General features: G+C 58.3%; 1 protein-coding gene across 1 annotated transcript; it reads right to left on the bottom strand.

Moving 5' to 3' along the window:
- Positions 1-5,921: 5,921 nt before the first annotated feature.
- LOC123100353 (uncharacterized) lies at positions 5,922-6,527 on the bottom strand. The gene has a single exon (XM_044522289.1). It carries the CDS (start codon positions 6,525-6,527, stop codon positions 5,922-5,924), a length of 606 nt encoding a protein of 201 aa, XP_044378224.1.
- Between the last annotated feature and the right edge of the window lie 5,844 nt (positions 6,528-12,371).

Here is a 12,371-nt window from a genome sequence, read left to right as displayed (position 1 = left end):
ACGCTCACTGTTCATCCAATTGATCGGCTTCAGTTAGCAGCAGTAGCGAAGGAATCGCTCGATCGGGTTCAGTTAACAGCCATCGATCGATCGCTCGGGTTCAGCAACGCGTAGCCTGCAGTGTAATCGCTCGGGTTCAGTTAGAGCCCAACGCCTCACTCGGGTTCATTTAGAGCCAACGCCTCGCATACACGCGCGTATGTGTACAAGAGACACGCGCATCACTCGGCCCCCGACCTCCCACCGTAACCGGGAACTCCCTGAAATTTTCCTCGCCCTCGCTTCTACCACGGTTTTTTCGTCATGGACGGCCCAAAGAATGTCATGCAGCTGCGTCTCCGGCCCGCCCAGGACGAAAAGCCCATTTTCTGTCATGATTTTTTGTCATAGAAGTAGGAGCCCACCACATATATGATGATACCGGGTTTTGTCACAATTATCGTCATAGAAGTGTCATATATATGACAGAAAAAAATTTCGTTCGGCCCAAAATGTCACGGATGTGTCTTTTTTTGTAGTGCCTGGGGACGCGCCTCCCAAACGAGCGGGAGATCTCGCCGGCGCCGCAGGTCAGCGAGTTCGTCGTCTTCCGGAGCCACTTTCATTGTGGCTTCGGCTTGTCGGCGAACGCCTTCTTCTGGGAGTTTCTTGAGTTCTACGGGCTGCAGCCGAACCACCTCACCCCCAACACGATGGTGCTGCTCTCCGCCTTCGTCACCTTCTGCAAGGGCTACCTCCACGTCCTGCCCACACTTGAGCTGTGGGGCAGGTTCTTCTATCTCAAGCTTGGCATCGCGGCCAAGGGCGAGCCGGCCCAGTGCGGCGCGTGTGTCGCCGTGCGATGCTCCGGAAGCGGGGTTCTGTTCCCGCCATCGTCTTGCACGAGTCGGCGAAGCTATGGCAGAAGTCATACTTCTATGTCCGCAACATCGACCCGGTCCGCGACTACGTCAACTTGCTGGCCTTCGCGGCCGGTCCACCTCCTGGAACACGGAGCAACTGGGGCCAGGAACCCGGCAAGCCGTTGCCGGCCGCCATCTCCAATATCCTCGACCGTCTTAGGAGATGACAGAGTCGAAGGGGCTCCAGTCGGCGGACCTTCTGGCCGCCTTCATCTACTGCCGGGTTTCGCCCCTCCAACTTCGGCTGCATCTGATCTGCGAGATGAGCGGCCGCCGTGACCCCTGCCGGATGTCGACGAAGGACCTGCCGATCGTCGAGGTGGTCCGGCACGTAAATTATTTCTCCAACAGCCAGCTCTACGAGGCCGACTGGATGTTCGGTAAGCCGCCATACAACCGTGCCAACCCGCCGCCTGCGGTTAGTGTCTGGTCCCCTTATTTTGCTTGCGTTGTTCTCTTCATTCGCCCTGACCACCCGAACGCGGCGCATCGCTTTGCTGGCCAGGCGGCAGTTGCCGCACCTGCTCCTGGTCATCAGTGGATGCCGAACCGAGAGGTGAGCGATGTGGGCTACCCCGAGCTGGGGGCGACCGCATTGGTGGAAGATGACACCGCCGGAGGAGGCGGCGATGGAGAAGGCGGCTCCACGGGAGGAGGCCGCGACGTCCGGGACTGGCCGGACGATGATGAAGACGGCGATGAACACCGCCACCCAGAAGGTGCTAGGGGCGGCCGACTGGCGGGGCGTCGACTGGAGCACCCGGCACGTCGAAGCACCATGCCGACGTGGGCATGTTCGGCAGTCGGCCGACCAAGAAAGCCAAGTCCACGGTCGCCGCAACCAAGCGGCAAGCGGCCGCGAAGGCGGCCGCCATCAAGAGGACCCCAAAGCAGCGTGCGATGGTGTCCGCGTAAGTGTTTTGGTAGCTTTTTGTCTTCATCATATTTGTCTTTGTTTTTCTTCTCTTGCAAGTTTCTGTCTTGCGTTTGCTTCCTTCTCGCAAACTTTTCATTTCTATTTGGTTCTGTGCACAGGGCTCCCCTCTTCGTGTCACGGGCCCCGTCCGCCTCGGTGATTGGGGCGGCAGGCGGCCACGAAGGCGCCCATCGTGTGGAGCCGGCCGTCGCCCTTCGGGAGGCGAGGGAAAGGAATGCGCGGGAGGCGCAGCTGGAGCGGGACGTCGCGGCTCGGGCGGAGGCGGCAGACGCGGTGCGGGCGGAGGCTGACGCGGCGGCCAAGGCACAGGCTGATGCGGCGGCCAAGGTGCAGGCGGACGCGACGTCTGAGGCGCGGGTGGAGGAGTCGGCCCGCAACAGGGCTCCCGAGGCCACCGGCCCGCAGCAAACGGAGTCGCCGATGGTGGGGGGCCAGGCGCTGACTGGAGGAGCCGGGGCCGAATAGACGGCCCTAGAGAGGGGAGGGGCCGACCCCGACGTCCCAGAAACAGAAGTGCCTCCGCGCGTGCCGGATGCTGGAGAGTAGGGCAGCCGGCCTGAAGTGCCGGTGGTGCCTCTATCTAGCGCTGAGTTGGTGGTGAGCCGGGCCGCGACGACCCGCATTCCCGCGTACCAGCGCCCAGTGTGAGCCGTTTCAGCGTCGATACCAACGGAGGTTGGGGCTGCGAGCTCGTCGGCGCCCAACACCAAAGCCACCAGTGCCGCTCCGCCTGACTGGACGTCGGGAGCCGGCTCGGCCGTCCTCAATGTTGTGGTGAAGGACATCCTGGACCAGTTCAACACCGACGGTGCCACCCTCTTGCAGTCCAGGGACGAGCTACGGGCGATGTAGACGGCCGTCCGGGTATGCTCTCAAATCTTGCTTTCAATTTTTGTAATCTTCCGTGGGGGCGGGCCAGCGCACCCATTGGGTGTAGCCCCCGAGTTCCGGGCCGGCTGCTGAGCAGGCGGGCCGGAACTTCAAGGTGTGCTTCCGAATGCTGAAGTGTCGCTTTTGTTGCAGGACTACCACAACTTGCGTGCGGCTGCTTACAATTCCAAGAACCAGGCACTGGTCAAGCGGACTGCCGACCTGAACCAGAGCCGAGGTATGTAGGGCCGTCTTTCCGTGGGGGTGCGCAAGCGCTCCCGCTGGGTGTAGCCCTCAAGATTCGGGCAGACTGCTGAGCAGTCGGGCCGGATCTTTCGGCAACTTCTTGTTTTATGTCAGTGCTTGACGTTTCTTTCCTGTCTTGGCAGAGACCACCGCGCAACTGCGGACGCGCGTGGGCAAGCTTGAGACTGAGCTCCATACCAAGGAGCAGGAGCGCAGCCAGGCGGCCACAGAGCGCGACCGTCTTGCGAAGGAGCTGGCGGACCAGGCGGAGAAGCACAAGGCGGAGGTCCAGCAGCTGAAGGACGGGGATGCACTCCTCAAGGCCGAGTTTGAGACTCAGCGCTCATACTGGGCCGAGAGGAAGAAGCTGCCGTCAGACAGCTACGGGGTGATCGAGGACATGGTTGAAGGTAAATCCTTTCTTCTTCTGCTGCTTAGTCGCGGACTGCCGCAGGAGGCTGGCTTCTGAACTATCAATCTTCTTTTGGACAGAGTTTCTTCCCGGTCGCTCCGTTGCCGTCTGCCAGGCCATCGAGGCGCGATGCGATCAGCGGCGGAGGGCGAGCGTGGACATTCCGTCCAACGCGCCCCGGAATCTGGGCGAGCAGCTCTTGGCCATCAAGATGCGCCTTGAGCCGGCGCACCGCCTGCTCCACCGTCTTCAACGCGCAAGGTCGCAGGTCCTGACGGGGCTCTGGCCGGATGCCCAGATTCCATGGAGTCCCAGTCGGACTACCGACTAGTTGGAGACGGCGGTCGAGCGGCTCGAGGCATGGAAAGGTGCCATAGCTCGGGCAGGTGCCAGTACGGCGCTGGAGTTCGCCAAGGCGTGGTACCCGGACATCAGGATGGCCCAGCTGGCCACCTTCCGCCAGGAGGCAGGACCAGAGCTGAGGCGGTGCACGACGAGCTCGTCAAACGCGTGGCGGTCTTTGCCGAGTACGCCGACATTGGCGTCTTCATCCCAGAGCGGGACGAAGAAGGCATTGAGGTGCCACCCTCTTGGTTCGGGCTGAACACGGACGAGGGGGAGGACTTGGCGGAGGAGATCGCCTCCAGCGACAAGGGTGAGGAGGACGAGGGCGAGGAAGGCGAAGACGTCGCACCAGACGGCGGAGCGACCAGCCGGACTCAGCCCGATCAGGCCTCAGCCAACGAGCCGCGGGAGACCGTGTCAACCGCCACTGACGGCGACCAAGCCGAGACCCGATAGCTGGATGATCCACCAGCCGACGCCTTAGCCACCGCCGACTAGTCCACGCCGCAAGTAGCGCCCTTGGCATAGGCGTCTCTTTGTGTTCATAATTTATCTGCCAATACTCCAAAGACAAGTTAATCTTGCGCAATTCCACCCACTGGGTGTATATTTCAAACTTTTGTTGAATGCTGGCCTTGGGCCTTTTGCTTATGTAAATAATTTAATTTCACACATGCTTGTGCTCTTGTTGGGTTCTAGCTTTGTTTTGCTTGTGCTCTGTTTGCCTTTTTCCTTCGCCGCCTTCCTTTGGCCGCTGCCCTGCCAGCCGGACAGCCGCGCTGCGGTCTGTGGCCGGGTCAGAGACTTGGCCGTTTAGGATAGACAAGTTACTTCGGCCGTCTAGAGCGTAGCTAGTCAAGCGAGAAGCCAGCCGGCCGGCTGCTGGGCAGCCGGACGGCTGAGGTGAGTAGTCGGCTTGGCCGATACTGGCGTTCTTCCTTAGTCATTTTTCGTGTGGACATTAGTTCCTGCCTTTAGCTCTCGCCAGCCGGACAGTCGCTCTGTGAGCTGTGGCTGCAGGCAAGAGAGGGCTTAGATGTCGGCACACTACTTGGCCGACTGCGGGTGGTGCCAGCTTAGGTCAAGGCGGCGAGCCCCCGGACTGGCTGACCAGACCCGGTGCAGGGCGAAAGAATGAAATAACACATTCATAGGCGAAGCGTATCATATAGATAAAAAGGTAGCCCCCGAGTGCGCCTTGGGGGACCTGTTGTCTTTGCTTAATATAAAAGGTAGCGTGGTACATACTGTATTAACTGTAAAATGGGCGGAGAAGATTCGCGTTCCATGGGCGCTCCGTCTCTTTGCCAGAATCGTCTCTCTTGCGTGCCCTGGGCTTTTGTGTGTCGATGTGGTAGTAAGAGTCGTTGCCCAGGGCTTTGCTGATGATGAAAGGCCCCTCCCAAGGGGTCGAGAGCTTGTGCTGGCCGGCTGTCCGCTGGATCAGCTGGAGCACAAGATCCCCTTCGCGGAAAGCACACGGCTTGACCTTCCGGCTGTGGTAGCGGCGTAAGCTCTGCTGGTAGATGGCGGACCGGTTGAGTGCCAATAGCCGGGCCTCTTCCAGCAGATCGACGCCGTCTTCTCGTGCCTCCTTTGCTTCTACCTCCGTGTACATGGTGACGTGAGGTGGGTCGAACTCGATGTCAGTTGGGACAGCCTCGGCCCCGTACATGAGGAAGAAGGGAGTGAAGCCGGTTGCTTTGTTGCGCGTAGTCCGAAGACTCCAAAGGACGGCCGGTAGCTCCTCGATCTAGCAGCTGACCGAGCGCTCCAGCGGCTCGACCAGTCGGGGCTTGATGCCGGACAGGATGAGGCAGTTTGCTCGCTCTACCTGGCCGTTTGACTGCGGATGGGCAACGGACGCTAAGTCTAGTCGGATGCCCTGCGTCGCGCAGAAACGGGCCAAGGCGCCTTTGGAAAAGTTTGTGCCATTGTCGGTGATGATGTTGTGCGGGACGCCATATCGGACGGTGATGTCTGTGATGAATGTGATAGCAGTCGCACCATTCGGTTTCTTGATTGGCTTTGCTTCGATCTACTTTGTGAACTTGTCCAGAGCGACCAGCAGATGGGTCATGCCGCCGCGTGCTGTCTTGAACGGGCCCACCATGTCCAACCCCCGTATGGCAAACGGCCAAGTGATGGGGATGGTCTTGAGTGTAGAGGCCGACATGTGTTTCTTGGAGCTGAAGCGCTGGCACCCCTTTCACTTGCGAACCAACTCCTTGGCGTCATCCAAAGCAGTCGGCCAGAAGAATCCATGGCGGAAAGCTCTGGCAACGAGGGATCTGGAGGCAGCGTGGTGGCCGCACTCGCCTTGATGAATATCTCTAAGGATTGCCATGCCCTTCTCCGGCTCCACGCAGCGCTGGAAGACACCAGTCACACTACGCCTGACAAGCTCTCCGTTGACTATTGTGTAGGCTGGCGCCTGGCGTTGCACCTGCCGGGCCAAGATCTCGTCGGCTGGTAGCTCTCGGCTCACCAGGAAGTTGAGGATGGGCTGCGCCCAAGATGGTGCTTCTACCACTGTCATGACAGCAACTAGTACCAGGGCGGTCGGCCTGGGAGGCGGCGGGTCAGAGCCGGCCGCTGCTTGCTGCATCGTTGAAGTCCCCGGGCCGCCTGCTGTAGTCCCCTGGCCGGGTTCTGAAGTCCCCGGGCCGGGTTTGAGTGCTGCAGCCCCCGGGCTGCCTGCCGAAGTCCCCGTGCGGACTGATGAAGTCCCCGAGCCGGATATGACTGCTCCGGGGTCAGCCGGCACGAAGGTGGACTCCGATTCTGGTGAAGGCTTGATAGATGGCTTTCTCATGCACTAGAGTGAGACGCCGGCTAGTATGGCTTGCTGGGTGGAGCCGATCCGGGCCAGGGCGTCGGCTGGCTCGTTGTCAGCCCGTGGCACATGAAGGAACTCGCACCAGTCGAAGTGCCCGCTGATCTGCTGGATGAGGAATCAGTAGCTTGCCATGTTTGCATCCTTGGCGTCCCAGTTGCCAGACGACTGCTGGACCACCAAATCCGAGTCTCCGTAGCACAGAATCCGGTGGATGCCAATCTCCTTGGCTAGCCAGAGTCCGTGTACGAGCGCCTCGTACTCGGCCACGTTGTTGGAGGCGGAAAGTGAATTTGCAGCATGTACTTGAGCTTGCCGCCTTTGGGAGAGGTGAGGACGATGCCGGCTCCCAAACCGGTGCGCATCTTCGAGCCATCAAAGTGCATCCGCCAATGGGTGGAATCCGGCGCTGGCGGAAGGTACTGTGTCTCCGCCTAGTCGACTAGGAAGTCGGCTAGCGCTTGGGACTTGATAGCGGTGCGGGGCTGGTAGAGGATGGTGTGGGGAGCTAGCTCAATGGCCCACTTCGCCACCCGGCCTGATGCATCTTTGTTGCCTATGATCTACGCAAGGGGGGTGTTGCAGACGACCATGGTGGTGTGCTCCTGAAAGTATTGCTTCAACTTCTTGGCGGCAAAGTACACGCTATAACACATCTTCTGCTAGTGGGGGTAGTTCTGCTTGGAGGCGGACAACACCTCACTCGGATAGTATATTGGCCTCTGGACCGGCTGGGCCTTGCCGTCTTCTGGGCGCTCGACCACGATCATGGTGCTGACCACCCGGCTCGTGGCGGCGATGTAGAGGAACATGGGCTCTTTAGCAGTCGGAGCGGCCAGAACAGGTGGTGTGGACAGCATCTGCTTGAGCTGGAGGAAGGCCTTGTCTGCCTGGTCGGTCCAGTCGAAGGAGGTGGTCTTCTTCAACCGCTGGTACAGCGGGAGGGCCTTTTCACCCAGACGACTGATGAACCGGCTGAGAGATGCCAAGCACCCGGTGAACTTCTGAACGTCCCGTAGCCGGGTCGGCTTTTACGTCCGCTCAATGGCCTTGATCTTCACGGGGTTGCACTCGATGCCGCATTCGGAGACAAGGAAACCAAGGAGCTGGCCGGCTGGTACTCAGAAACCAGACTTCTCTGGGTTGAGCTTGATCTGAAAGCGGCGCAGGTTGTCAAAGGTTTCCTTGAGATCCTCCAGAAGGGTGCCGCGCTTCTCCGTCTTCACCACAATATCGTCTACATAGACGTGGGCATTTCTGTCGAGTTGCTTAAGGAGGCACTTCTGCATGCAACGCTGAAACGTGGCGCCGACATTTCTCAAGCCGAACATCATGGTCAGGTAACAGAAGGCTCCGAATGGTGTGATGAAGGTGGTCTTCAGCCGATCGGCCGGGTTCAACTTGATCTGGTGGTAGCCGGAGTAGGCGTCCAGGATAGACAATAGCTCGCATCCGGCTATGGAGTGAATCACTTGATCTATCCGAGGCAAGGCAAAAGGGTCCTTGGGGCAGGCTTTGTTGAGGCTAGTGTAGTCGATACACATACGTCACTTGTTATTCTTCTTTGTCAAAACGAGGACTGGGTTGGCAAGCCAGTCCGGGTAGAACACTTCCGTGATGAAGCCAGCTGCCAGAAGCCGGGCTATCTCTTCACCAACAATCCTTCTCTTCTCTTCTGGCAGGCGGCGGAGGGGTTGTTCACCGGTTTTGCATCCGATCTCACATGTAGCTTGTGCTCAGCGAAATCCGTCGGAACACCCGACATGTCCTTGGGGAAGATGTCCCGATTCTCACGGAGGAAATCGATGAGCTCGCTTTCCTATTTGCTGTCGAGGTTCGAGCCTATGATAGAAAATCTCTCCGGGTGCGCCGGATCCAAGGCGATCTTCTTGGTTTCCTTGGCCGGCTGGAAGGAGCCCTGGGCATCCGCATCCTTGGGGCGGATGGCATGTCCGGCTGCTCGCGGGCCATGGCCACCGCCCGGTTAAGGAGACGCCTTTCTTCGGCGATGACCAGGGACTCGGCCAGTCGACTGCTGGCAGCAGCGCACGCGAGCGACTTCTGGTAGTCGCCGGCAATGGTGATGATGCCCTTGGGACCCGACATCTTCATCATGAGGTAGGCATAGTGCGGCAGTGCCATAAATTTGGCCAGTGTAGGCCGGCCCAAGAGCGTGTGGTAAGGGATGTCTAGTGTTGGTGTCAAAACTGGCGGATCTCGGGTAGGGGTCCCGAACTGTGCGTCTAAGGTCGATGGTTACAGGAGACGGGGGACACGATGTTTACCCAGGTTCGGGCCCTCTCTATGGAGGTAATACCCTACTTCCTGCTTGATTGATCTTGACGAATATGAGTATTACAAGAGTTGATCTACCACGAGATCGTAATGGCTAAACCCTAGAAGCCTAGCCTGTATGACTATGGTAATGAGTATATCCTTTCCGGACTACACCCTCCAGTTTATATAGACACCGGGGGGGTCTAGGGTTACATAGAGTCGGTTACATAAGAAGGAATCTTCATAGTTGGTCGCCAAGATTGCCTTCCATGCCAAGGAGGGTCCAATCCGGACACGGGTACAATTTTCGGCCTTCATGTCTTCACAGCCCACCAGTCCGGCCCATTGATAATAGGCCGGACGACCGAGGACCCCTTAGTCCAGGACTCCCTCAATAGCCCCTGAACCTGGCTTCAATGACGAGGAGTCCGGCACGCAGATTGTCTTCGGCATTGCAAGGCGGGTTCCCTTTTTTCCGAACTCCAAGATAGTCTTCGGATGCGATGATAGTATCCGGACCTGTCACACACACCATTCACAACCACAGAGAGAATATAATTTTACACGAATCCAATCCGCTGACAAATTTTTGTAGCATGACATCACGTCCGACCGGTCATAATTCCGAACCGTTTTTGTGTCCGCCGCTCCACGTCCCGAGACGCGGTTGTCATTGGCACGTCTTGTCAAAGCAGAGATCGTGTCCCCTTATCGTGGGATTTTCATCAATGCGGGTATGGGTAACCCAACCGTACCGTTTATACAGCCCTTGGGGATAGGCGAATTCTAAGGCGAGTGGGGAGGCATTCAATATTTACTGCCTTTATAAGGGGATAAGGACTCCCTCTTCGTCTCCCACGCCTTCTCTCTATCTCCGCCCTTCCAATCTCGAGCTCCAGCGCCCAAGTTCTCATCTCCTCTCCACTGGAGCTAGCACTCAACCATGTCCGGATCCGGAGGTCAGGGCAAGTGGATGGTCTCCTCCGTCAAGGAGGAGGACTTACCGAGCTTCGGGCGGCTGGATACTTGGTGAAGGAAATCGCCCACCGTCTGCCGGCCGAGGGACAAGTCGTCCCCACGCCGAAGCCCAACGAGAGGGTGGTATTCATCTCTCATTTCTTCCGCAGACTAGGGTACCCACTCCACCCTTTCGTCCGCGGGCTGATGTATTATTACGGGATAGATTTCCACGATCTGTCCCCGAACTCCTTCCTCAACATCTCGGCGTTTATCGTCGTGTGTGAGGCCTTCCTCCGCATCCAACCCCACTTCGGGCTGTGGCTCAATGTGTTCAATGTGAAGCCGAAGGTGGTGGATGGCCAGCACACGGAGTGCGGAGGAGCCATGGAGAATAAAGCTGTCCAATGTCTCCTGGCCAAAAGGCACTTTTGTGGATACAGTAAAGGAGTGGCAGAAACAGTGGTTCTACATCACAAAACCCCGCGACACCACCTGGGCCGCAGCTGCCAAATTCCGCTCCGGCGCTCCCATGCGACTCACCTCCTGGGTCGAGAACAGTCCGAACTGGTGTTCGCCCGATGAGCTGATTGCGCTGCAGACGCGCGTTCAAAGCATGATAGCCAAGAACGTCAAGCTTCTCGATGTAATTCAGGTGATGCTGGTTCGCCGGATCCTCCCGTGCCAGTGCAAAAGTCGCCCTCTGTGGGAGTTTAATCCGAAGAAGCATCAGACACTGGCGAAACAACTGACGAAGGTGCCTGGAAGTTTCTCTTTAAGGGAAACGAGAAACCGTCGGCCACAGATTCAGACCGTGGGCACGACATTAAACACCTCGCCAGCGAGGTATGTTATTTTTAACGTATCCCCTACTTGTTTGTTTCGAGGATGATGTCTGAGGTTTTATCATTTGCTTTTTCAGGATTGGATGGAGAGGGCGAAGCGGATCCAGTGTCCGGCTCCGCTTCCTGAAGAACCGGTCATCCCGCGCCTGGCGAAGATGCTGGTGCCGGCACCATATAAGGCGTCGGAGAAGAAGGCCAAGAAGAAGGCCAAGGGGGACAAAAGTGGCCCCCGTCGCAAGGGCGCTTCGGACGTGACGTCCGAAGACGAAGCCCATTCCTCCGTCCCTGAGGACGATGACGAGGAAGAGGAGGAGGAGGAGGAGAAGAACCCTCCCCCTGAGGAGGGGAAGAAGAAAAGGGGGGCCTCCACGAATCTGGAGGCGGGAACGCCCAAGAAGGGGTAGGGCGCCCTTGCGGTCAACACCGCGTGGGACGTTGACAGCAGTCCGGAGCGACGCCTCCACACTAAGCCTCGGGCCGCATCATAAGTACTATGACTCACGTATACAAGTGTACCCGCCCTCTCCTTTTTATTGTTTTGACGTGGTTAATTGTGCTATTGCAGTCCGGCCCGTGACAGCATCTAGCGATCCTCATCTGAAGGTTCGTTGGATCCGGCAGAAATGGCCAGCATGTCGCCGCCGCCCGCTTATTCCCCTGAGGCCAAGGACGACACCAAAGTGTTGTCCCAGAGGACCGCTCCGAGCAGGGGAGGGGCCCAGGACGCTGTCCAGGAGGCGCAGCAAGGCGAGACCTCCGCTGCGGGACACATGGGGGAGCAGATCCCCATGGAGACTGGCGAGGAGGGACGTATTCAGTCCGAGCCTCAGCCAAATACGATTCCAGGGACCGATGCGGCCTCGGAATCCGGCGCGCAGCTTCCTTCGAAGGAGGGGGGTGCGCCAATTCCACCGATGGCCCCTGTCCAACCAGGGGCAGCGGATAACTTGATGGAGGCGCTACGAGGCGCCTCCATTGTGGACGAGCACCGTGTCCTTATGGGTACGGTGATCGAGAAGGTTCAGTCCGTCAAGAGCAGACTAAATGAGGCCTGCAACAATCTGTTGACATGTTTTGAGGTAAGTCACGTAGAAAGAGAACACGCCGTGCTGACAGTAGCCCCTGAGACACTGTCCGGTGTTCGGAAAGAAAGGCCGGACAGAGGATCAACCCTTTGTAGGAGACTAACTTGATATGTATGAATGAGCAGGCGTCGCTGTTGGCCGCGACCTCGCATGCTGCCGAAGTCTCTGAACTGAAGCAGAGGTTGGAGCGGGCCGAGAACGAGCTCGGCGGGGTGAAGATTCAGCTCGAGGAGAAGCAAGGTGAGTGACGACTTGCTGTGTATTCAGAAAGAATAAGCGGTGAGTATTGACCAGACTGTCATAATATGTGTAGGGGCGGCGACCGTGGTCGAGGCCCTGAAAAATGCCCTGGCCAAAGCCGAGGGGAAGGCTGTCCAGCAGCAAGCCGCCCGTAAGAAGCTCAAGGCCCGGGTCAGCGAGGTCCAGCAGGAGCTCCAGGACGCGGTGAAGTAGTGCGAAGCCTTGGAGCGCAAGGCGTCGGTTCAAGAGGCCGAACTTACCATGGCTTGCCAGAGCGCGGAGACTGCACGGAATGAGGCCCGGGACACTCTCCAGGAGATGTAGGAGGCCAAGAAGGTCGCAGCGGGTAAGGCTTTTAACATGCAAAGCAAGTATGCGGAGAGTAAGTACCGTTTACTAACACGGATTCGGAGTTGCCC

This window comes from Triticum aestivum, chromosome 4D (genome assembly GCF_018294505.1).
Source record: "Triticum aestivum cultivar Chinese Spring chromosome 4D, IWGSC CS RefSeq v2.1, whole genome shotgun sequence".
In the NCBI taxonomy this organism is placed as follows: Eukaryota; Viridiplantae; Streptophyta; class Magnoliopsida; order Poales; family Poaceae; genus Triticum; species Triticum aestivum.
This window is presented reverse-complemented; position numbering and strand designations above follow the sequence as displayed.

What these genes read in the sequence shown, in the direction of transcription:
- LOC123100353 (XM_044522289.1), bottom strand. Translation starts at nt 6,527, where the DNA reads ATGAGAAAGCCATCTATCAAGCCTTCACCAGAATCGGAGTCCACCTTC.